Source organism: Natator depressus, chromosome 7 (assembly GCF_965152275.1).
Source record: "Natator depressus isolate rNatDep1 chromosome 7, rNatDep2.hap1, whole genome shotgun sequence".
Taxonomy (NCBI): Eukaryota; Metazoa; Chordata; order Testudines; family Cheloniidae; genus Natator; species Natator depressus.
The window spans coordinates 4,422,759-4,448,849 of NC_134240.1; the positions used below are offsets into that span (position 1 = coordinate 4,422,759).

Below are 26,091 nucleotides of genomic sequence, written 5' to 3' on the forward strand. Positions count from 1 at the left end.
GTCTTTAATCAGAATATTCATTTCAATATGATGATTCTTTTTATTAGATGTTTCAAAACACAGATTAAGGCAAATGGAAGCTAATGCATTATCTGTGCACATTGTATCTCTGCTCAAAACAGAATTGATCTGGGTATGAAAGTAGTTTCCAGTCCTCAGTTTAATTTTGACTGTTACACTGATCTCCGAAAGGCAGACTATCCTCTGCTATGAAATTGAAAATTCTTGACTTTTCTTGACAATCAAGGGGTCTATTAATACATGTTTCTAAATCCCACTGTAATATTTAATGATGTTCCTTGATCTTTCAATCCTTTTGCATAACAAACATCTTTTCCCTTAACAGGAATACTCACAGCATTTTGAACCAAGGGATAGCTCTGAAACTTTAAAGATGTTCTTGTTTCTTTTTTCTTTTTATAAATATTTTGAAAAATGTTATTCTCTCTTCTCACTCTGTGCCATCTTTTTCAAACTCATTCTTGATCTTTGACTGAGATAGTACAATCACCAATGCCTCTTGAGGAATTAAAGTATCAGCAAAAACACTTGGTTATAAAATTTCTAGAATTTTTTTTATTGGAAAATTATCTGGCCAATGTTTATTAGGTCTGGGAAAGTGGGTAAGTCCAAATAAGCATTGTCTTCATTTGCCCATTCTTCTTAATTACACTTAGCTTTAATAATGCTTACACTTTTTTTGTATTCATTTGATCTTTCTGGTGTAATGAGCGTAAAATCTTTTGGATTTGTATTAGAGGATTGCTGCTGTTTGTGGGGTTTGTTTATTTGTTTAGAAAAATCCATGTAAGGAGCAGTTGCCCTATCGACTACTAAAGCTATTGGGCAGACCCTTAGCTTTTGTAAATCAGCAGCGATCTGCTGGCTTCAGCGAAGCTACGCCAGTTTAAAACAGCTGAGGCTATGGCTCAATATTCCCCCCACAATGTTTCATTGAGCACTAAGTTATTGTGGTGTGTCTGATATTTGTGTTTCCTCATTACACTTGTTAACCTTAGAATACAAGAAACGCCTTAATTAAAAGTAAAGGAGTACTTGTGGCACCTTAGAGACTAACCAATTTATCTGAGCATAAGCTTTTGTGAGCTACAGCTCACTTCATCGGATACATACTGTGGAAAATACAGAAGATGTTTTTATACACAAACCATGAAAAAATGGGTGTTTATCACTACAAAAGGTTTTCTCTCCCCCCCACCCCACTCTCCTGCTGGTAATAGCTTATCTAAAGTGATCACTCTCCTTACAATGTGTGTGATAATCAAGGTGGGCCATTTCCAGCACAAATCCAGGGTTTAACAAGAACGTCTGAGGAAGGGGATGGGGGGGTTAGGAAAAACAAGGGGAAATAGGTTACCTTGCATAATAACTTAGCCACTCCCAGTTTCATAGATTCATAGATATTTAAGTCAGAAGGGACCATTATGATCATCTAGTCTGACCTCCTGCACAACGCAGGCCACAGAATTTCACCCACCCACTCCTACAAAAAAAAAAAAAACCTCACACCTATATCTGTGCTATTGAAGTCCTCAAATCGTAGTTTAAAGACTTCAAGGAGCAGAGAATCCTCCAGCAAGTGACCCGTGCCCCATGCTACAGAGGAAGGCGAAAAACCTCCAGGGCCTCTTCCAATCTGCCCTGGAGGAAAATTCCTTCCCGACCCCAAATATGGCGATCAGCTAAACCCTGAGCATATGGGCAAGATTCATCAGCCAGATACTACAGAAAATTCTTTCCTGGGTGACTCGGATCTCACCCCATCGAATAGCCCATCACAGGCCATTGGGCCTATTTATGAATATTTAATTACCAAAACCATGTTATCCCATCATACCATCTCCTCCATAAACTTATCGAGTTTAATCTTAAAGCCAGATAAATCTTTTGCCCCCACTGCTTCCCTTGGAAGGCTATTCCAAAACTTCACTCCTCTGATGGTTAAAAACCTTCGTCTAATTTCTAGTCTAAATTTCCTAGTGGCCAGTTCATTTCCATTTGTTCTTGTGTCCACATTGGTACTGAGCTTAAATAATTCCTCTCCCTCTCTGGTATTTATCCCTCTGATATATTTATAGAGAGCAATCATATCTCCCCTCAACCTTCTTTTAGTTAGGCTAAACAAGCCAAGCTCCCTGAGTCTCCTTTCATAAGACAAGTTTTCCATTCCTCGGATCATCCTAGTAGCCCTTCTCTGTACCTGTTCCAGTTTGAATTCATCCTTCTTAAACATGGGAGACCAGAACTGCACACAGTATTCCAGGTGAGGTCTCACCAGTGCATTGTATAACGGTACTAAAACCTCCTTATCCCTACTGGAAATACCTCTCCTGATGCATCCCAAGACCGCATTAGCTCTTTTCACAGCCATATCACATTGGCGGCTCATAGTCATCCTATGATCAACCAATACTCCAAGGTCCTTTTCCTCCTCCGTTACTCCTAATTGATGCGTCCCTAGCTTATAACTAAAATTCTTGTTATTAATCCCTAAATGCATGACCTTACACTTCTCACTATTAAATTTCATCCTTTTACTATTACTCCAGTTTACAAGGTCATCCAGATCCTCCTGTAGGGTATCCCTGTCCTTCTCTAAATTGGCAATACCTCCCAGCTTTGTATCATCCGCAAACTTTATTTGCACACTCCCACTTTTTGTGCCAAGATCAGTAATAAAAAGATTAAATAAGATTGGTCCCAAAACCGATCCTTGAGGAACTCCACTGGTAACCTCCTTCCAGCCTGACAATTCACCTTTCAGTAGGACCCGTTGTAGTCTCCCCTTTAACCAATTCCTTATCCACCTTTCAATTTTTCTATTGATCCCCATCTTATCCAATTTAACTAATAATTCCCCATGTGGCACGGTATCAAATGCCTTACTAAAATCTAAGTAAATTAGATCCACTGCGTTTCCTTTGTCTAAAAAATCTGTTACTTTCTCAAAGAAGGAGATCAGGTTGGTTTGGCACGATCTACCTTTTGTAAAACCATGTTGTATTTTGTCCCATTTACCATTGACTTCAATGTCCTTAACTACCTTCTCCTTCAAAATTTTTTCCAAGACCTTGCATACTAAAGATGTCAAACTAACAGGCCTATAATTACCCGGATCACTTTTTTTCCCTTTCTTAAAAATAGGAACTGTGTTAGCAATTCTCCAATCAAAGGGTACAACCCCTGAGTTTACAGATTCATTAAAAATTCTTGCTAATGGGCTTGTAATTTCTTGTGCCAATTCCTTTAATGTTCTTGGATGAAGATTATCTGGGCCCCCCGATTTAGTCCCATTAAGCTGTTTGAGTTTCGCTTCTACCTCAAATATGGTAATGTCTACCTCCATATCCTCATTCCCATTTGTTATGCTACCATTATCCCTAAGATCCTCTTTAGTCTTATTAAAGACTGAGGCAAAGTATTTGTTTAAATATTGGGCCATGCCTAGATTATCCTTGACCTCCACTCCATCCTCAGTGTTTAGCGGTCCCACTTCTTCTTTCTTTGTTTTCTTCTTATTTATATTGGTTTTAATTCCCTTTGCAAGGTCCAACTCTACTTGACTTTTAGCCTGTCTCACTTTATCCCTAAATGTTCTGACCTCAATAAGGTAGCTTTCCTTGCTGATCCCTCCCTTCTTCCACTCCCTGTATGCTTTCTGCTTTTTCTTAATGACCTCTCTGAGATGCTTGCTCATCCAGCTTGGTCTACAACTCCTGCCTATGATTTTTTTCCCCTTACTTCGGATGCAGGCTTCCGATAGCTTCTGCAGCTTTGATTTAAAATAATCCCAGGCCTCCTCTACCTTTAGATCCATAAATTCTTCAGTCCAATCCACTTCACTAATTTCCTTAATTTTTGAAAGTCAGCCCTTTTGAAATCAAAAACCCTAGCTGCAGATTTATTTTTATTAATCCTTCCGTTCAGTTTGAACTGAATTAGCTCATGATCACCTGAGCCAAGATTATCCCCTACAACCATTTATTCTATGAGGTCCTCGCTACTCACCAAAACCAAATCTAAAATGGCATCCCCTCTAGTCGGTTCAGCAACTACTTGCTGAAGGAATCCATCAGCTATCGCATCCAGGAAAATCTGAGCCCTATTATTATTACTAGCACTCGTCCTCCAGTCTATATCTGGGAAGCTAAAGTCTCCCATGATCACACAGTTTCCATTAGTATTTACTTTATTAAAAACATTAAAAAGGGCTCTATCCATATCCAAATTAGATCCCGGCGGTCTATAGCACACCCCAAGCACTATCCCAGGGGAGGCTCAGACGTTCTTGTTAAACCCTGGATTTGTGCTGGAAATGGCCCAACTTGATTATCATACACATTGTAAGGAGAGTGATCACTTTAGATAAGCTATTACCAGCAGGAGAGTGGGGTTGGGGGAGAGAAAGCCTTTTGTAGTGATAAACACCCATTTTTTCATTGTCTGTGTGTATAAAAACATCTTCTGTATTTTCCACAGTACGCATCCGGTGAAGTGAGCTGTAGCTCACGAAAGCTTATGCTCAAATAAATTGGTTAGTCTCTAAGGTGCCACAAGTCCTCCTTTTCTTTTTGCGAATACAGACTAACACGGCTGTTACTCTGAAACCTTAATTAAAAGTGTCTCCTCAGTTATACCTCTGGCTTAGCTAGAATTGTGAAGAGTCGATAATGTATCAGCACCATTAGGAACAGAATCTCCAAATGTACTGATCACTAAAGAGATTTAATGATTCCCCAGACCTCTGCCTCAGAGACCCCCTATAAGATATGAGGTTTGTTATCTTTCCCTGCACAAATCTCGGCTTCTACAGACATGGATGTGGAAAGAAGACTATCTGGATACCAAAAACTCTGTCCTTTAGTGTGAGGAGCAGATTTTGTAAATTTTCTTACTGGAGTACTAGCATTAAATGTTGTATTTCTTGTGTCCCCATCAACTCTGTCTGTCGGGTACTAAACATCTGCTGTTCTTTTCTTTTGGCATCTGCTACTCTTGTGTTATGTTGATCAAAGGGTCTTCTCAGTACATTTGGAACCAAATTTTAATAAGAAGCTATAGGATTTTCCAAAAAAAATTTGAAATTCCCTTTTCTATGTAAAAGGCAAACAATAAAGACTTTCCATATTATTCACATCACTCAAAAAGAAAAACCTGCCCTAAATAGTCTGAACTTGAAATATGCCAAAATAGTCTTGGGAAGATTTTCCCAGTCATCTATCCATCTTGACTCCCATCAGCAAATGTATCTTTCCAGTCTAGAAAGAAAGAGGGAACTACCTTCCCATTGTATGGTTAATTATACTAAACAAATTTAAGAATTTGTGAGTTCCAGTTAAAAACGACCAATGCCTAAGAGCACGATGAGAACTAAATTTTAAGTACATTTAGTTGCATGCATGTCTAGATCCAAAAGCTGGTTTGGTGATCACCCAAGGGACACTTCAAATAAATATCAAGTAACTGTTCTGTTTTCTTATTGTAATTTAAAGAAAGGATAATCCTTCCGGCCGGAGAAGCAGGTCTCTTGTATTTTGGAAGCATTTACTGTTTTCAGGTGCATGTTCCAAGCAGAAAAGCAATCTCTGCTACTCACTGTTAACAAGCCTTTTCTGAATTGCAATTTTTATAGGAAAGCTTCTGGCCCCAGTGAATCAGAGTTTGTGAATTAAAACATGAAAAGAATGCACCCAGTTTTTGGACCTGGGCCATATGTACTTTAAATTTAGACTTAGTTTTCCTCTTATTCTAAGGTATGTCTCATTGGATATCTTTATAAAACTAGCTACTGTGTACGAGTCACACAAGCTCATTCTGTTGCTGGTGTGGCAAAATAAGACCCAACTCTTGCAAACAGATGTGTTTGGGGCCTGCACAGAGAGAGTCTTCATTGGTCACAGGAGTTCTTGCAATTACTGTACAGTTCTTCACTTGGAGGAAAATATCGCTGCCATTTAGAAAAGTTTTAGGCTACTTTCTGATACCCTGCTGTAGTCAGGGTGTTAGAACTGAACATTTTAATGAACTACGTAAGCTATCATTTGCTTGGATAACTGAATCTCTCACCATTTTAACCAGTAATATTCAGTGTAGAAGATACAGTAGCTAGGCAGTTGCTAGCTTTGCAACATATACATACCCATTGCACTAAATACGTCTGTGGCTCAGAGAGAAAAATGTGAATGCCGATACGCTTTTTAGTACCTTACCTATACCCCATTTTTAAAGATGCTGTTAAAATGCTGCCCATAGATTTTTAAACCCTGCTTTCTCGTCTAAATCCTCTGAGTGGCAATGTATGTGCCTGAGAGCATACTCTCGGTGGAAAATACGGAAGAGAAAACCTCCTCGGTCACATGTGAAACTGCTGAGTGTAATCAACACAGATGTTGCAAGCTATTGATTAAAACTGGGGGAAATTCTGACTCTTCTGGCTCTGTCAAAGGTCACAAAGATAATAATTAGTTACCAAGTGTTACAAGGGTTAGTGTCATCACAAATAAGATTTCCCAATTGCCTTAGCTGTTCTCAGGGGACACTAGAAAGATGGGAGAAGGAAGCATGGAAAATGGGTTAAACTAAGATTTATCCACTTACAATTTGCAGTTGAAGAGCTTTGTAAATGCATTACATCATTGGCCACCTGGACACTTTTTGGTTGTACATCTGATGATGTTAGGAATGGGGGAGGGTTTGTGAAATCAAGTCTTTTGTGCATGTGTCATGCTTTCTGAAGCTGTTTAACCACTTCAATACCTTTTTATAAACGTTTATTGCATACTGACTGTGTTCTGCACTGTACACTACATAAAGGGAGACAGCCCTCGGCCAAAGGAGTTTACAGTTTAAGATTATTCTGTATAATCTGTTGGCATCAGGGGAACAAGGTTTGCAAATGAATCCTTTGTTTTTAACATGGACACCTCTGCAATAGACTGTAAACACTTGTAACCCATGCCTGCTCGGTGTGGCACTCTGTCTCCCTCTAGTGGTAACTAGGCCAGCTAGAGATTGATGAGCCTGCTGCAGCCTTGGCTAAGAGACATAGTACGGACCACCACTTATAACGCCAATGCCCCTTGGTGGGTCAGCAGCAGCAGGAATCAACCTGGGATCTCTTGAGCTTAATGCACAAGCCTCTACTGCCTGAGCTAAAAGACACATTTCTCTTAGCCAAGGCTATAGCAGGCTCATCAATCTCTAGCTGGCCTAGTCACCACTAGAGGGGGACAGAGTGCCACGCCAAGCAGGCAGGAGTTACATACTAAGGCCTGGTCTACACGGGGGGGGGGGGGGGTCGATCTAAGTTACACAACTTCAGCTAAATGAATAACAGCTGAAGTCGACATACTTAGATCTACTTACCGCGGTGTCTTCACTGTGGTAAGTCGACAGCTGATGCTTCCCCATCGACTCCGCCTGCACCTCTCTCCCTGGTGCGACGGGAGAACGCTCGGCAGTCGATTTATTGCGTCTGGACTAGATGCGATAAATCGACCCCCGCTGAATCAATTGCTGCCCGTCGATCCAGCCGGTAATGTAGACATGCCCTAAGTCAGCTATCTTTCTCTGCCAAAAAATCACAATTCCTGATTGCCAAATTGTTTTTTCAGGTGGAAAGTTTTAACCTTTGATGTAGTCTTTCAAATGGACCCTATCTTTAATTCTCACCCACTTCCTCTTATCCCCTTGTTTTATTCCCTCCCTTCTACATGCTAGCTACCACTGACATTTACCTTGTGCAGCAAAGACATGTGCAGCAGTGCTTGAGGCAGAGAACAGCAGGGCTCTGATAAGCAGACACAAACTGTAGAAGGCTATCCCCACTTTTCACTTCTGTAGCTTTGAGTGTATACGATTCGGGTAAGGTGTGTGATAAGATGCTGTGCCATCCTCTGCTGTCTTGCTAGCAGGTTGATCCATGAAATAAGAATCTTTATATTTAAATAAAAGTAACTTCTATACTTAGCTACCGTTCTTTCTAGAAAGGATCCACAGTAAAAATAACTCTGCTGTGTGATATATCATTTCAACATAATACACTTCTACTGTTAATATGAATTACTTTGTTCGCCGCGTGTTGGATGAGAGATCTATGTCACACAGGAAGTGAATGCTGCACACCTATAAATCTTTCACTTCAACACTGTGCACAACAGTGGTGCATTTTTCTTGCCCAATTCCTTGTTCGCAGCCATATGTGTATATTTTGAACACACAAACCATGCACCTGTTTGGGGAAGAAAAAATGACCTTGCTTGCCTATTTGATAGGCATCAAATGGCTTGTTTCTTTTGGCCTCTGGAAATAGCATGATGAGCTACTCCTCCACTGAGAAAGTGATCTGCATGCTTCTTCAAATACTTTCAATGTCTGTATAAAACCCACAAATGTTAAACCTGTTTAGCAACTTTATGATTGCTTTTGAATAGAAGAGTGACAGTAAAGGCATAGACGCTAATTGAATCACCAAAATGTTTTTTTTTAATTACTAGGTAAACAAGATATATTTCTTAACATAAACTGAAGAAATTTTCATATCAGCAAAAGGGGTACCCAGTTAATGAGCACTGTAAAATGTTTTTAGGTTACTTCATTCTTATTGCCTAATATCTTTTAACAGTGGTTGTCTTTTCCACAAAGTGCTTTCCTCTTAATTGTGAAAAGTGTAGCTTTTCTTTCCATCTGTGGAAAGGTGATTAGCAGAGCTTGTGTTATTCTGAATGACCAGAGGGCTTGGGAAAAGCAGAGGAACTGGTCTAAATGATCAAGTGTTATGTATTCTCTCAAGTGTTTGTTATGCGGACTGGTGTAATTTTTTCAGCATGCTGACAGAGAGAGAGAGAGAGAAGGTTAGCCATTAGCGAAATAATTATACAAGGAGTACTAGAAATGCCTGCTCTATCTAACAGAACATCCATTTTACAAACATAGGGCCAGACAGGCCACCTTAGTGAACATGTATTCAGCCAAGGAGTCCCATTCACTTCAAGAAAAGGAGTACTTGTGGCACCTTAGAGACTAACCAATTTATTTGAGCATAAGCTTTCGTGAGCTACAGCTCATTTCATCGGATGAAGTGAGCTGTAGCTCACGAAAGCTTATGCTCAAATAAATTGGTTAGTCTCTAAGGTGCCACAAGTCCTCCTTTTCTTTTTGCGAATACAGACTAACACGGCTGTTACTCTGAAACCTGCCATTCACTTCAGTGGGACTAATTGGGTGTGTAACAACTTGTTACTGTAAGGAAATACCCATAGGAAGTGTAGTGAAAGGGATAGTCTATTTTTATGCCATTGTATATAGACAAAGATTCCAGAGCCTTGGCACACTCTGTTCAGATACTGTATTGGCCTCTTCTAATCAACACTGCACAAGAAAGACAAGGTGGGGGAGGTGATATCTTTTATTGGACCAACTTCTGTTGGTGAGAGAGACAAGCTTTCAGGTTTACACGGAGCTGAAAAACAAAGGTGATTTCCCAGCCCTGAAGAAGAGCTCTGTGTAAGCTCAGAAGCTTGTCTCTCTCACCAACAGAAGTTAGTCCAATAAAGATAATATCTCGCCCAACTTGTCTCTCTAGTATCCTGGGACCAACACGGCTGCAACAAGAAAAGAATAACAGGCAGAAATTAGTTTGTGAGGAGAAGGAAAATCATCTTCATGAGAGAGACCCAGGAGAACCAGCCTTATATAGATGTAGTGGGAAATTTTCCTCTTGTTCTAGCACTATATTCACTCTTTGTTTTATACTTTGTGAGGAGAAGGAAAATCATCTTCATGAGAGAGACCCAGGAGAACCAGCCTTATATAGATGTAGTGGGAAATTTTCCTCTTGTTCCAGCACTATATTCACTCTTTGTTTTATACATTGCCAGGTTTACGTCATTCCACAGTTTGTATGTGAAGGCAGCATTCTCTGTGTTACCTGTCTAGTATCTGATATCTTTCTGTTTCTGTTTGGAGGAGGTTTCTTCAGAGAGCATGTACTTCCAGCTTCTTATATCATTCTGCTGTTGAGCTGCAGGATGGTATTTTTTATTATTATTATTTTTTTAAGCCTGGAAAAGATTGGAAGCAAAATACTCTAAGAAAATGAAAATGAAGGAGGGGAGTGCAGATACTCCTTAGCATACAGTGAAAAGATGAGTGTAAAATTATAGCTCCTCACTAATCACTTGTTAATATTCAGGACATCGGTTTTGCTTCTGTGTTTTCTCTGTCCCTCTGGGGGGGGGGGTGGTTTTTTTTTTTTCTTAATGCTGGAGTCAGTTTTATTGCTCATAAAAGTCAGTGAGTGATGACCCTGGCTAGAGCTTTGCAGACTGCAGGCAGTTGTTGTCCAGGCTCCCATACTCTGGTCTGCCAGTGACTTAGTCCTGATTTGCAGCATTTCTGCTCTTTCACAGTCTGAGGATCTTTTCTGAGAAGTCGTTGCCAATTTTGATGGTGACACTGACAAATGCCCGCTGCGGAGGGGTGACCCTGGATCTCTCGTCCCCTCCCGCACCCCAACCCCTGCCCCAGCCCGGAGTCCCCTCCCGCACCTAAACTTCCTTCCGGAGCCTGCACCCATCCACACCCCAACCCTTTGCCCCAGCCCAGAGCCCCCTCCTGCACACCAAACCCCTCATCCCCATCCCCACCCCCATCCTGCACCCCCAGCCAGAGTCCTTGCCTCCCCTCGCACCTCTGCCCCAGTCTGGAGCCCTCTCCCACACTTTGAACCTCTCATGCCCAGCCCCACCCCAGAGCCTGCACCCCCAGCCGGAGCCATCACCCCCCTCCCAACACTGCAACCCCCTGCCCCAGCCCGGTGAACATGAGTGAGGGTGGGGGACAGCGAGCAACGGAGGGAAGGGAGGATGGAGCGAGCGGGGGTGGGGCCTCAGAGAAGGGGCGGGGCAGGGGTGTTGAGTTTTGTGCGATGAGAAAGTTGGCAACCCTGTCACTATCCTGACTTAGCAGCCATTTTAATCTGTTACTCTTTAATCTTAGCTCTAGAATCTTCATACAGCTCCCTGTTTTTCTTTAGCAGTTTCTATACGCTCTCCTTAATCCGTCCAGATCAGCTGGTTCTGAGCAATGCAGCTCCCTTCCCCTTCAGCTAGGAGCTGAAGATGCTCAGAGTACAATGGACTAAGCACCAGAGGCTGCCCTCGTCTCTATTCCACGTGCTCCCATTAATTTCAGTGGGAGCTCTGTGTTTGTCCTGGAGGGCCGAGTTAGGTCCTAGGAAGATAACCTGGGTCATCTGCAAGAAAATAAAGAGCATTCTTGCGTCTGGGTCATTATGCTGATCGAGTGCTCCACCTTGCTTTTAGATGAGAATAGAATAGAATTGTAGCTGCTTGTGGTTTATCGACTGATAATCAAAGAAGCATATTTTTGCATTTTAAAATCTTACAAGTCATGTTTTGATTTGTATAAAGTCTCAAATAATTTATTTTGCTAAGCAAAGATAATAGAATCATAGAAGATTAGGGTTGGAAGAAACCTCGGCAGATCATCTAGTCCAACCCCCTGCTCAAAGCAGGACCAACCCCAACTAAATCATCCCAGCCAGGGCTTTTTCAAGCCGGGCCTTAAAAACCTCTAAGGATGGAGATTCCACCACCTCCCTAGGTAACGCATTCCAGTGCTTCACCACCCTCCTAGTGAAATAGTGTTTCCTAATATCCAACCTAGACCTCCCCCACTGCAACTTGAGACCGTTGCACCTTGTTCTGTCATCTGCCACCACTGAGAACAGCCGAGCTCCATCCTCTTCGAAACCTCCCTTCAGGTAGTTGAAGGCTGCTATCTAATCCCCCCTCATTCTTCTCTTCTTCAAACTAAACAAGCCCAGATCCCTCAGCCTCTCCTCGTAAGTCATGTGCCCCAGCCCCTTGATCATTTTCGTTGCCCTCCACTGGACTCTCTCCCATTTGTCCACATCCTATCTGTAGTGAGGGGCCCAAAACTGGATGCAATGCTCCGGATGTGGCCTCACCAGTGCTGAATGGAGGGGAATAATCACTTCCCTCGATCTGTTGTCAATGCTTCTACTAATGCAGCCCAATATGCCGTTAGCCTTCTTGGCAACAAGGGCACAATGCTGACTCGTATCCAGCTTCTCATCCACCGTAATACCCAGGTCCTTTTCGGCAGAACTGCTGTTTAGCCAGCCGGTCCCCAGCCTGTAGCGGTGCATGGGATTCTTCTGTCCTAAGTGCAGGACTCTGCAGTTGTCCTTGTTGAACCTCATTAGATTTCTTTTGGCCCAATCCTTCAATTTGTCTAGGTCACTCTGGACCCTATCCCTACCCTCCAGCATATCTACCTCTCCCCCCAGCTTAGTGTCATCCACAAACTTGCTCAGGGTGCAACCCATCCCATCATCCAGATCATTAATAAAGATGTTGAACAAAACTGGCCCCAGGACCGACCCCTGGGGCACTCCGCTTGATACCAGCTGCCAACTAGACATGGAGCCATTGATCACTACCCATGGAGCCCCACAATCTAGCCAGCTTTCTATCCACCTTGGAACGAGCACATAACACCTTGGCAGACTTTTATGTGTGTGGTGCAAGAATAAGGCAGTGTTACCCTGAACATTGCATTCCATTACGGTGCATTAATCATATTTGACTGTGGCTCTCTTCAAAAGGATATTAGGGGGAAAAAACTTTCCAAAAACGTAATCTTACCGTGGCAAACACTCCCACCATTCCCTTCCTGTGGAGATGTTAGTCTCACAGAGTATGACTTTCTGCATCTTTGCCCCATATGTGACAATGATGTGTCTGCTCTCTGGGACCTTATGTGTGTGCCGCAGGGAAAAGCAGCCCAAAAACGCATATCGGGCTCGGAGGAGGAGTCTGCTTCACTGCACACTGATTTTGTTTCAAAGGCAACAGAGTCCTGGGTACTTTGCAGCAAGCATGCGGGCTGCCTGGAATTTTGTGGCATTAAAATTAAGAAGATGATTTGCTTTACTTTAAAGCACTGCTGTAGAATCACTTCTGTCATTCGGAACTCGCATTTCAGTAAGGCTTGTAGCAATAATTTATGCCATTGCCAAAGCTCAGTTGCTAATTCACAGAACACTGCTTCCAGCTGTCAGGAAAAGTGGCTGGCGTAAGCCTTGTGTATCCGTCACACTTTCGGTTTCCCTAGCAAATCTACAAGTAGCATAACATTCAACTGGCAATTATCGGTCCCGCAAACACTGTGGCTAGGACTTTGGACTGGGACTTGGGAGCCCTGGGTTCTGTGCCTAGCTCTGACCTGTTGTGTGAGCTAGGGCAAGTCATTTGACCCCTCTGCTCAGTACAGACCCTTGGACTGTTTGGGGCAGGAACTCTCTCTTATTGTAGAGGCTGCTCTAACTTTCAACAATAGATAATGGTCCCCAAATGCTACCTTCCCTCTAAGGTGTGCACCTGTGTGGCTGCGCAGGAGGGCACCTTTGCACTGCACGCGGGGGCAGGGGGTGAGTTGATGGAGGAGCTTGGGGCATGTGGGGCTGTGGTGATTTCCCCGGCTGCTGCACGGCAAGGAGAAACGCCTTTCCTTCCCAGCCCCAGAGCTGCTGTGGTGTGGAGAGGCTGCAGGAAAGAGGGTTGGGGGGAGGCAGCCTGCGCCCCAAACCCCTCATCCCTAGGCCCACCCCACAGCCTGCACCCCCAGCCAGAACCCTCACCCCCCTCACTCCAACCCTCTGCCCCAGCCCTGAGTAGGGTGACCAGACAGCAAGTGTGAAAATCGGGACAGGGTTCGGGGGGTTAATAGGAGCCTATATAAGAAAAAGACCCAAAAATTGGGACTGTCCCTATAAAATTGGGACATCTGGTCACCCTAGCCCTGAGCCCCCTTCTACACCCAAACCCCTCAGCCCCACCCCTGCCACTGATCACCTCCACATTGGTGCACGTAACAAAATTCATTGGATAGGAAAAATTAGAGGGAACGTTGTCCAAACGGCTGCTCCTCTGGCCACAATCACTAGAGCATAGCATGCTCTGCCCCATCTCACCCACAGGGGACCACAGAATGCCCCCTCTACCGGGGGGAGGGATAAGTGACTGCACTAAGGTAGCTATAACCCCATGCTGGAGCCCCACAAAGGAGATGTATGAGAAGCCAGGAACTGGCCTAATAACCTGATCTTTATGGAGAGTTCATATTGTGAGTTTGTAAAACGCATTGTTTCGAAATTATTTATTTATTTTGTATGGGATTTTTTTGACGGATCAGTCTGGAGAATAGCCTCATTGAGTTCTAGCCATCTGTAAAGTTTTAGCTTTGGTGTTACTATGTCACTAAAAGCCTCCTTGCAGAGGAAAAGGTGTATTTGTATCACCTTTGCCGACCTGAAATGGGTGAATGGACTTTCATCAAACTTCCCCTCTCCCTTCTCACAAAATTAGCTGAGACTAAGGCCTGGTCTACTAAAAAAGAATTAGGTTGACCTAGCTATATTGCTAAGGCGTGTGAAAAATCCACTCTCCCGAGCGACACAGTTAAGCCGACCTAACCCCTGGTGTAGACAGCGCTAGGTTGACAGAAGAATTCTTCCATCGCCTAGCTACTGCCTCTCAGGGAGGTGGAGTACCTACTTCAGCGGGAGAACCCCTCCCATCAGCATCAGTAGTGTCTACACGGAGGCGTGGCAGTGGTGCAGCTGTAGTGTTTCACATGTAGACAAACCCTAAATTTGAAAAGATAAAACTGAAAAGGAGTTTTTTAGAAAGTTATGAGCATGTGAAAAAGGGATTACAAGGGAAGCCTGCAGCTAACTTTAATTTCAGTTTTCAGAGTTGCAGCCGTGTTAGTCTGTATTCACAAAAAGAACAGGAGGACTTGTGGCACCTTAGAGACTAACAAATTTATTTGAGCATACGCTTTCGTGAGCTGATGAAGTGAGCTGTAGCTCACGAAAGCTCATGCTCAAATAAATTGGTTAGTCTCTAAGGTGCCACAAGTCCTCCTTTTCAATTTCAGTGTTTGCTACCAGGAAGTGCTGTAATAAGCAAATGCTATACAGTATTATGTATGTGTAATACCATGCCAACAGTTACACACACACACACACACACACACACTCATACCCACTGCGTTGTAGTGTGATATATTTGTAATTCGGCAAAGCACTTGGCTCATTACCTGGTTGTGTCATAATGATGTTTTCAATGACAGCTATAAGTAGCCATCCAAGACAGAGAAATACAGATTTGTCAATTGCATAAATTACAGCTGCAAACTCTACTATATGATTAATATGTTATTACTAATCCCTGTATATATTACACTGTACTGAGATGCTACTGCATATTTAGTCTCTTACTACATATCTGCATTACGCACATCACACAACGTAATTAGGCTACAGAATTAAGCAATTTCATATTTTTATTAAATGATTCTCTTGTGGTGATATAAAAAACAACGCAATGGGTTTTTGGTTTGTTTTTTGCATATGAGAGAAGAGAATAAATAAATGAATAAAAAAGAATACCATTTCGTATCTGTCATAAGTCCAAACCCCCCCTCACCTCCCATCCCGAAAAAAACCTCCTGGGATCAATAAATTAAAAAGTCTATCTTTATTAAACTGCTATGTGGAAAATTGTATGTGTTCTTAAGGCCTCAGTTACCAGGAGACCGCTCCATGGATTTTCTGTAGAATTTACTCAAGGGAAAGAAGTCCTGAAGGCATCAAAACCGTGAATGTTTTGCCTGTTTCATATTCATACTTTCTCCCCTTGTGTGTGACTGATTTATTCTGCTCTGTGCCCCCAGGGTGCGCATTGTCCAAAGAAAAGGCTACCAAAAAATAAAGGAATTCCCTTTTTGCTTTTTTTTTTTTTTTTTAAAAAGGCAGCAGAGTTGAGGAGGAGAGGAGGGAAATGAACTAATTCCTTTAAATGTCACGCAATATGTCATGCATCTGGGAGTCTCGAGTATGATTTCACCCTTTGGTGTTCCCTAGCAAAGTATGCTTACCATATAAATAACTCTAAGATGGTACAAGACACTCTCCCTGAAAAAAAAGACCCGGTTCAAGAGAACCACACCATGCTGTGAAATGTGATCTTTTCTGGTTGCATATTCATTAGCATATGTGAGGCTTACTTGTCATATACTTTTATTATTTACAAAGTGCCATAGCTAGTATTGTGCTGCTGTGCAAACATGGACCTGTGGGGATCTTAGGTTCTTTTCGAGACCTGTTTTGCCTTAAAGCATTGTTGGATATTTTCAGTGACTTCTTAGCGCTGTGGTTTGCATCTGTGATGAAACAATGGAAGCATAAATTAGTTTGACAATGTCAGCAAAACAGGCTATAGAGAGTGGGCTTTCTATGCAGAACACAACGTCCAGAATTAGAGAAAAGCATATGACAAGGCAGAAAGTTACAAGCAAATATCTTTCAGCAGGAGAAACAATTCCCATACAGGGGCAGTGAATCAGGGCTGTGTTCCAACTCCATACAGGTGTTGAGGAGCGGTTCATTCAGAGCTGCAGTAAGAGGGATCTTTATGGTAGGTCAAGGCTATTGTTAAGAGCCCCTGACAGATGAGAGCAGACCCTTCTCTCGTCACAATAGCTGCTCACACTGAGCAAGACTCATTAAATATTCAGTTCCAGCCTCAAGCAGCTCATTAAGTCAGCAATGAGCAGTGACGCGGATGTTGGAAAACCCTGCCTCAGTTAACATCACCATGCAGAAGCTTCTTGCATCTCTTGATTCTCATCTGCTCAGTGCCTTCTCTATGATGACCAGCTTGTGCTCTCTGCTTTGCATTAAATACAGGTAAAAACATCCAGGTGGATTTAAGACCTCCTTGCAGGGTTTCTAGCGTGGTTTCAGCATTTGACTTGTCGTCTTGGGCCTTTTCAGAGACAGCTTTTGGGGCCCAAGCTAAGCATCTATTGGATTTTCTATACCAGCATCTGTGATTCAGTGTTAGCTGGAGGTTATGAAGAGGATTGTACAGGTTTAGGGCTTACAGAAATAAAGTTTGTTACTGTTGAAACTGTAACTTTCATAACAGCAATGGGGTATCATGCAGCCGTTACATATTTTGTACTGCCCACTGGTACACGGCATAAAGTTTTACAGTAGGTGTGTATTCCCTTGAAACATTTTACCCTAGTTTTGATTTGAGAACTGATCCATAGGACTGTGTATGATCCATAGGACTGTGTATGTTTCTTTCTGAATTGTGTGTTTGAAATCTAGAATATTTCAAATAGTAAACTTTTGGCACTTAATTTAATGTGAACTAATACTTAGCAATAGTATGCTCCTAAAATGGGGGGGTGGGGTGGTTAGGTATCAGTGAATTAAAGGCATACTGAAAGCACAAATAGAATTACATATAGCTTACATGTGTTTTCACTAACAAGCATTTAAAGCTGTAACATCCGATGAAGTGAGCTGTAGCTCACGAAAGCTTATGCTCAAATAAATTTGTTAGTCTCTAAGGTGCCACAAGTCCTCCTTTTCTTTATCTGACAGTATGTAACTAGAAATGGAAAGGCAGAACATGTGCAAAAGTTCTTCACTGAATTTTTATATGCTATTTTTCATAGCACTTAACTTTTTCTGTTCCCTTAACAGAAAGTGTTTTCAGACAGCTCATTTCTACGTGGAAGACAGCAGCTCACCTCGAGTGGTCCCTAATGAGAGTATTCCCATTATACCTATCCCAGGTAAGGCAGGCCTAGCCTCCAGTTAATTACTGAATGAATTCACACTTTTTATGGACAGGTTCTAGTTTAATTATGTGGATGCAACAGAGTTGTGTTTGTGACAAGATTGCAATTTTCCTTTTAAGTCTTTACAGAAGTTTGCAATGTCCATGCTGGTTCAGGAAAATTAACTTGCTTTGCAGTTTGACTTTCACCATGAAAATATTGTGCATTCATCAGATAATTCACCCAAATGGTTTCAACTAAAAGTTCCAGAATAACTTTTTAAAATGTCAAAAACAAAAGTGATGTCTTTTAAAAATAGAAGTGCAGGGCATCCAGTCTAGAACTGAGTACAGCTTCAGGGCCAATTATGGAGTCTGGCGTAAGCAACTCCGCTGGCTTTAGCTCAGGATGGTAGGACTGCTCTCATTTACACCAGGTGCAGATTTGGCCTTCACTGTTATAAGGGAAGGGAAGGGGAATTGCATATATGTAAAGCACCAAAAGTATCAGCCGTTTGTTATAGTTATAATATTCAAGATACCAAAGGCCAAATTCTTCTCCCAGTTACACTGAAGTGGAGCTGAGAGCAGATATTGGCTCCGGGTCATTTTCTTGGGGTATTTCCAGGTATCATCGTTCGCACAGAATTCTTTACCCCTTCAGTGACGATGACAAGGAAACTTTAAAGTTTCATGATGTTGGAATGGACTCTGCAGTTGCTACCTTGTTTGGTATTATTCAGTCTCATTTACAGAACTAAAATATACAACATGTTATAGTGACATTAGTTTCACGAAGGATTGTCTGTCTGTTGTGACATGATGACGTGTCTTTCCTTTGTTTCCTTCTCATTTTCTGTCGTGGTTTGGCAGCTCTAGGATTCTGACTGCATCTATTACATGAATCTTAACTAAAACTTTCAAAGATGCCTGAGTCACACTAGGACAAGATACACTGGAGAAATACACTCACTGGAAAGGGGAAAGCATCAGCAGTCTCTCTAATGGGGATAATAGCATTGCCCCACCTCACAGGCATGCTGCGCAGATAAATATATTAAAGATTGTGGGGCTGAGGTAATGGGGATATATGAGTACATCAGAACAGTCCTATTGGATCAGATGAATGGTCCATATAGCTCAGTATCCTGTCTTCTGACAGTGGCCAGTGACAGATGCTTCAGAGGGAATGACCAGAACAGGGCAATTTGTCAAGTGATCCATTCCCAGTCATCCAGTCCCAGCTTCTGGCAGTCAGAGGTTTAGGGACACCCAGAGCAAGCGGTTGTATCCCTGACCATCTTGGCTAGTCCTTGATAGACCTATCCACCAGGAACTTATCTAATTCTTTTTTAAACCCCATTATAGTTTTGGCCTTCACAACATCCCCTAGCAATGAGTTTTACGGGTTGACGGTACCTAGTGTGAAGAACTACTTCCTTATGTTTGTTTTAAACTTGCTGTCTATTCATTATATTGGATGACCCCTAGTTTGTTACGTAAAGGAGTAAATAACATTTCCTTATTCACTTTCTCTACCCCATTCATGATTTTATAGACCTCTATCATGTCCCCCCTTAGTTGTCTCTTTTCTAAGCTGAACAGTTCCAGTCTTTTTAATCTCTCTTCATACGGACGCTGTTCCGTGTTCCTAATAATTTTTGCTGCCCTTCTCTGTACCTTTTCCAATTCTAAGTACCTGAAATAGTAGAATTGTCTCTAATATTTTCTTGGTCTAATATTTAATAACTGTGGTAGAGGAAACATTTGAAGACAAGACCTTGTTGAAATTCTCCCATGTTCTTTAGGGATCCCCTGGCTAAAGAACCAGAGTCCTGACAAGCTCCAAACACAGAGACATTTGCACACTGGCCCAGGGACAGTACAGATTCTAAAGCCCCAGTTGAAGAGAAAGAGACACATTCCTCTCATTCAGTACTTGTTCTCTGCTAGGAAAAGCCCTGGGACTGTTCACTTCTGCCGTCTAGTTCTGTTCTGCAATGTTTCTAACCTGTCTCCTCCTTCACTGGCTTTGCTCAGCAGAGTCCCTGAGGCTGGCTGGGCAGCCAAGCTGATGTGGAGGAGATGGAAATCCGGGGCTGCACAAGGGGAGAGTTGAATAAGGCTGTGAGGGGATATGTGGAGAAGGGGAAATGGGGTGCAGGCAGGAGAAGGGGAGCTAGGGGCAGGAAGGAGGACAAGAAGGGCTTGGCACCGCTGCCTTGGCTCCTTGGTGCACCAGGCAGCATCACTGTGGGGTGGGAGTATTGGTGGGTGTGAAAGGCACGGAGAGTGAGCTGGGATATGGCGGGCCAGTGGGGCTTTGCAGGGGCATCAGGTGGTCAGCATAATTTTGGGGTGATGGTCGGGTTGAGCAGGGAGGTGTCAGAATCTGGGATGATTGAGAGTTGGGGGCAGGGTGCTGAGGAAAGGGGGGCCCAGCATGTATAGTTAGATATTGCTCAGACTTGAACAGTGGGGTCCTGGCTCATGACTAGGGCTCCTTGGCACGATGGTAATACAAATAATAACACTGGTTAATGCAGCCATCTCTGTATATGGACTGTGCCATCATTAGACCACTTGGGAGTGGCTTCATCGTCACAGAGCGGCGTGGAAGGCTGACATCCTGACGCACCGAAAACCAACCCTTTCCTTCGCCAGCTGGGATGGCCCATTGTAAAAAAAAAATCAATTGTGAAAAGACCCTTGAGCTCCATTAAAGCCACCAGAGCCTCAAAGAGGGGAGACCCTGAACACTTGATTTGTGGTGGATTTTTCTCCCAATGTCCGTCCCGATCTGCTGATGCTTTTCTTCATCAAATACATTCATATAAAGAGAGCTTGCTAAATTTGGTGAAGAATGGTATCTCCGCTGATGTGGGGGGGATATCTCAGTGAATATGTTCAACCCACAGGTGTACTAGGTATAATAATATTAATAACTAGCACTTTATATAGTGGCTTCCACCTGAGGAACTTTAAGCACTTTATGCATGTGAATTAATTAATCCTTGCAACACCTCGATGAAGAAGGGGGCAGCAAGCCTATTTTACAGGGTAAACTGAGGCACATAGTGGTTCTGGGTCAGATTTTAAGAGATAATTAAGCGTATGAAGATGCGGATAGGTGTCTAAATAATTGAAAACCTGTCCACAGGTGATCTGTCTAATGTGACGTAGCAAGTCAGTAGCTGAGCTGGGACTAGAGCTCAGGAATGCTAAACCCTGTGCACTAACCACTAGACTCCATTTCCTCCAGCAGGAAAATAGATATGTAGCATGAAAATGGCTACTTAATCCACTGGGATGGTCCAGACCTCATCTAAACACTTCCACAGTAATAGAAAAGACCTGCTCCCACCTCTCCCAGTCTACCTGCTAACAGGGGCCATTTCTCTTCTGATATCAGTTACAGCTCCCACATAGCCGTCCCACTAAAATGTTTTAAAAAGGTTGAACAGCAAAATCATCCTGTGATTCACCTGTAATTCTGATGAAAAGATGCTGCTTTTGAACTTTTTCTGCTAGAAACTGGCAGAGAGCGTGAGAAAATCTTACTTGCCATATTGATTCTGGAAGTAAAATATAAGTGGCATTTTCACAAAAGTGAGTTCTGCAAAGTAACCTTATTAGCTTCTGATACCCAAGGCATATTTAACTATATCCCCATGGAGCTATGCATCTATTTCCTTGGATTTAGTGGACCAAATTCCACTCTCAGTTGCACATACAGAGCTCAATTGAAGGCAATTTAGCTCAATGTGTCTGAAAATGTGTAACAGCTTTGCCAAGACCGACTGTTTCCTCTGCTCTCAGAGCTCTAAAATCACTGGCAACCTCTTAATATACCATCAGTAGCTTCTGTCATAAGAATAGAGCTTTGCAGGTCCGCAAGCAGAAAAATCATCTAACAGAGGAGTGACTTTACCCATTTTCTGCCTCACTTCCCTCTGTTGAAATTTACTTAATTATTGAGCATGAAACCACCTAACCCATAGGCATCCTCTTATCTATGCAAATTTTGCCCTGAAATGTAAAGCCCTTATCATAATTCATAATTATCTGTACTGCTTGATCTAGAGAAACATAGGATAAAGGAGAGATCATTAACTGAGTCACCCTCTGGCTATTACAAGTGATGTCTGAATCTAAACTCAGCATGAGTCTGATTTAGGATCTGCCCCCAAGGGTGTAATGTACCTATAATTGAATGACAGATTTCTTAAACACACCTGCCACCTTGCTAATTTTTTTGTCATCATTTCCTCAATCAGTGAATTTTGGATCATGTCATCTTTCCGTGGAGCTCTTTGTTACAAACATCTAGTCATGGCAAGACCTCATGGTAAATGTTTCCTGTTTCCATTCCTTTTCCTGTTTTTCAAGTGGGTCGGCATCTGCTGCAAGTTGCTGATGGCATTTCTGTGCTTGTCCTCTTGTGGTATGGCCCAACAACTAACAGGAACAGCTAATCCTCTAAAGACAGGTTTTGCCTAGAATTCGCAGTCATGATGGCAAACCACGCAAAACCTGCTCTGGAATCACAATTCTGTAGTCAAAAGGCAGGCCCCCAGCCAGTTCCCATATTACCCCTCTCACAAGATCTGAGTCCGTAAAGCAAAGCAAAGGTATCATCGGTGTGACATGCAAGTGACAGCAGACAGTGGAGCTACATGGTAGGCACTTCTTCCATTTCTACCACACCCTCTTCTTCCTTGATCAAGTATTTCACAGCTTTTTCTCCCCGTGTAGTGAGCTGTTCTTCTGGGGCTTCTGTTGACTTCCAGGATCTCCTGATGAGGCCCCAGGAGTTTAAGAATTCCTATCCTGGAAATAGGAGTTTTGTCATTGGCCTCAGTAGGACCTAGGATCAAGCCTTTAGTTTCTGAGCTCAGTACAGAAACCCCTGATGGATTAGTAAAACGCATGCTTAGCTCTATGGCCAAATTTAAGAGACTGTAACTACCTGACCAATTTTACCATAGTCCAGATTACTATAATGACTGGCTCATTGAGGCTGTTCGTTAACCTGACAGTATTAAGCCAGATGTTCTTCAAAGTTTCTGGTCTGAGTAGGAATGTCTCAGTTGTGATGCCAGTCACTTTGTATCCCATGTTGAATTTGTGTGGCAGGGTTTAAGAAATCCAGTTTAAGAAATCCATTAGTGATAACATCAATGTTCTCAGGCCTCAGACTATACTGATATTTGCTAATCAGGTGTTTTCTGGTTAATTCTTTGCCTTTGATTGCATCAGAGTTTTTTCAATGGGTGATAGAGTTCATAAATAACATAATCGATTTTTAAGTCATCAGTAGATATGGTTCTGATGTAAACATGCTGCTTCTTCAAGTATGTATCCGTTTGAATCCCACAGGAGGTGCACATGTGCCTCAGGTACACGAGACCAGAGATTTCTTGAGTAGCAAGGACTGTCAGGGCTGTGCAGTGTGCCCTGTGCCTCCGCGTTTCTTCCTGTGTGAGGGCAAAGCGGTAATGGGTTTCTTCCCACCCATGACAGTGAGACGGAATCTGGTGAGTGTCCAGCCTGCTCATGGTTAGCTTCAGCTAAACCTTCTGAATTTCTTCAAAACTCCTTTGATGACCTTCATCTGCAATTGCTGTGACCCTGTCAACCCATTTTGACTGATGGTTAGAACTCTCGCCCCATACAAACTGTCTCTGTATCAAGGCCCCCTAACATGGTGGCTTCAAACCCTGCCCATCCTCTGAGGACTGGTCCCCTTAAAAGATGGAGCTAGCAGGTGCCTCTTCTGTTCCGGGGAAGTGCACATTCCTAGCAGATGCTTGGAGAGCTTTTCATTTTCTGCTGTGTAAGTCACAAGATGTAAGGCTTAAATTACACCTTCTGGAACAATCTGTGAAGGTGTCATCAGCCTATGAGGAGACAAGGTCCAAGATCCTGCCAGTCGTCAAGCCAGTGTCATCCAGCAAAGTTTGGCACCAGCAGAGATTGTGCTGAGCGTAGAATCAGAAACATAATAAAGGAAAGTCAGCAGATGGCCAAGAGAGCACTGCAATAGACACCTCCGACACCGTGGCAGGAGCTGTGGCCACCACAATGACAATCCACAGAACATTATGGCACCAAACATCAGGTACGGGCCACAATTGAGGATCTATTGTTCTTGCTGAAGAGCTCCGTGCCCTGGCAGACAGATAGTGCTCTGCACATGTTTAAAGATTCTAAAGCCTCCTTACCACAAACCGTCCTGGCCCTAGTCTCAGTCAAGGCTGTGGATTCCATCCTCCCAACACAAGCATCCTGACTACCAGACCAAGAACAGACTGAGGTATGGCAGAAGATGCCAGCCTGCCTCCTACTTCACAATGCACCCTGCTCCCACGGTATGCCAGCAAATTTGACAGTATGATTGTGAGACGCATCAGATCCACTCAAGTTTGCACTACGTTCAAAAGCCACCTTGCCTCATTCCACCTGCAAACACAAGGATGTGATTTCAGGTCATCCAGGTGCTGAGTGCCTTCAGACTAGCCTGCACAGGGTTCCTCTCTGTTCTGCGGAACTCTGTGGTGCAAATCCTGACAGACAACACATCAGTGATGCATTCTATAAGAAACACCTGCTCATCACCTCCTTCCCAGGAGGCCATCCGATTCTAGAAGTGGTAACATCAACATGGGATAACCCCACTGGCTCTGCATCTCCCTGAGGTCAGCAATGACCCAGCAGAGTTCTTAAGCGGGCGCACAGTGACCAACCACAAGTGGTCACTGAAGGAGTGTATCATAGACTTCCTATTACATCTATGGGAACTCCATGATAGACTTTTTCATCATAAAGGACAATACCAAATGCATGAACTTTTGTTCCAGAGGATGTGTGAGTCTGGGCTTGTTGCCAGACACCTTTCTTCTCTGGTGGTCTCAAGGACTCCTGTATGCCTTCCCACCAATTTCTTTGATCCCGAGGATTGTGTCCAAGGTCAGGAGGGCTTAGAGTACAGTCATCCTGGTAGCCAAAAATATCTCAACCGATAAGAGGCTATCATAATGCTACAGATGTCCATGAGACCTACAGGCCTGCCCAGACATAGTATCTCAGAACCAAGGTTAGACCTTGCACCCAAGCCTGCGGTTGTTGTACATGATGGTTTGGATGTTGGCTGATTGAGCAGCACTGAGAGAGCCTGCTCCTTTCGTATCCAAAACATTCTCATACTAAGCAGGAATCCGTTCTCCAGGAACATTTTCTCCTCACAATGGAAATTATTTTCCATATGGGCAGTCCAAAACAATCTGGACCAATGGAGGCACCAATTCCAAAGATGATCTAGGAACAGGCGGGACTGTCATTCAGTTCTCTCAGAAGTCAACTTGGTGGCAATATTGATGTATCACTCTTGGTATGGTTGTATTTGATCTTCTCACACTCAACAGTATCTAAATTCCTTGTAGGCCTCCTTCATACTTAACTTACAATAATAGACCCAGTTCCCTCATGAGACCTCAGTGCTGTCTTCCTGAAGCTCTTGGGGTTTCCCTTTGAATTACTATCAGAATGCTCCATTAAATGCTCTTTCTGCTGGCTCACAGAGTCAGCAAACTCTCCATGTCCTCTTAAATGCTCTTATGGCAGGACCTCCTTACACAGTCTTTCATAGGGACACACCCCACCCCAAGTTCAACCCTGAAGTGGCCTTGGACTTTCACCTAAAATAATAAGTTACCTTGACAGTCTTCTTCCCAAGGCCACACTCAACACTGAGAGAGAAGGAATTCACCACCTAGGATATATCCCAAGCTCTATGCACATTACCATAGTAGGACCAAGCCACTTTGCTTTCTCTCTGGCCATTTCTGCCTCATCCAAAGGTTATGCCGTCTTGTCACAGAACTTCCAAGTGTATCACACACTGCATTTCCACCTGCTATCATCTCTGGCGGGTGAGCCTTTTCCTTTGAACATCCAGGCATACTCCACCCGATCACAGGCTGCATCTATCACCAGCTTCAGCAGCGTGCCTATTTCTGAGTTGTGTCGAGCTGCAATGTGGAGTAACACACTGACTTTTGTGAAACATTACGCTTGTGACGTGGCTGCCAGGCCAAGGCACCAAGTTCACGAGAGCCGTACTGCAACCACTGTTCAGCAGATACAGCTGAAACCCCTCCCTCCCATCATCCAGGGAGGACACTGCTTTCCAGGCACCTGCAGTGGGATTCACATTGGCACAAGCTTGCATAAGAAAGCACAATTACTTACCTTCAGTAACTGGTTCTTGGAGATGTGGTAGTCAGTGTAGATCCTACAACCTAAGTTCCCTCTAAGCTGCATGGCCCTGCAGCAGCCTATTCAGCACCGCACAGGCACTCAGGGTTGCGGCGGGGAGATGCGT

At 43.2% G+C, this 26,091-nt stretch overlaps 1 protein-coding gene across 4 annotated transcripts in view; it reads left to right on the top strand.

Annotated features, from left to right (window-relative positions):
• Positions 1 to 26,091, top strand: part of PTPRG (protein tyrosine phosphatase receptor type G) — a 619,877-nt gene that overhangs the window by 543,389 nt on the left and 50,397 nt on the right. For all 4 annotated transcript variants that reach the window (XM_074957367.1, XM_074957366.1, XM_074957368.1 and 1 more), the window contains one exon: positions 17,633 to 17,724. In XM_074957367.1, the coding sequence (XP_074813468.1) occupies positions 17,633 to 17,724 (92 nt within the window). The remainder of the gene's footprint in view (positions 1 to 17,632; positions 17,725 to 26,091) is intronic.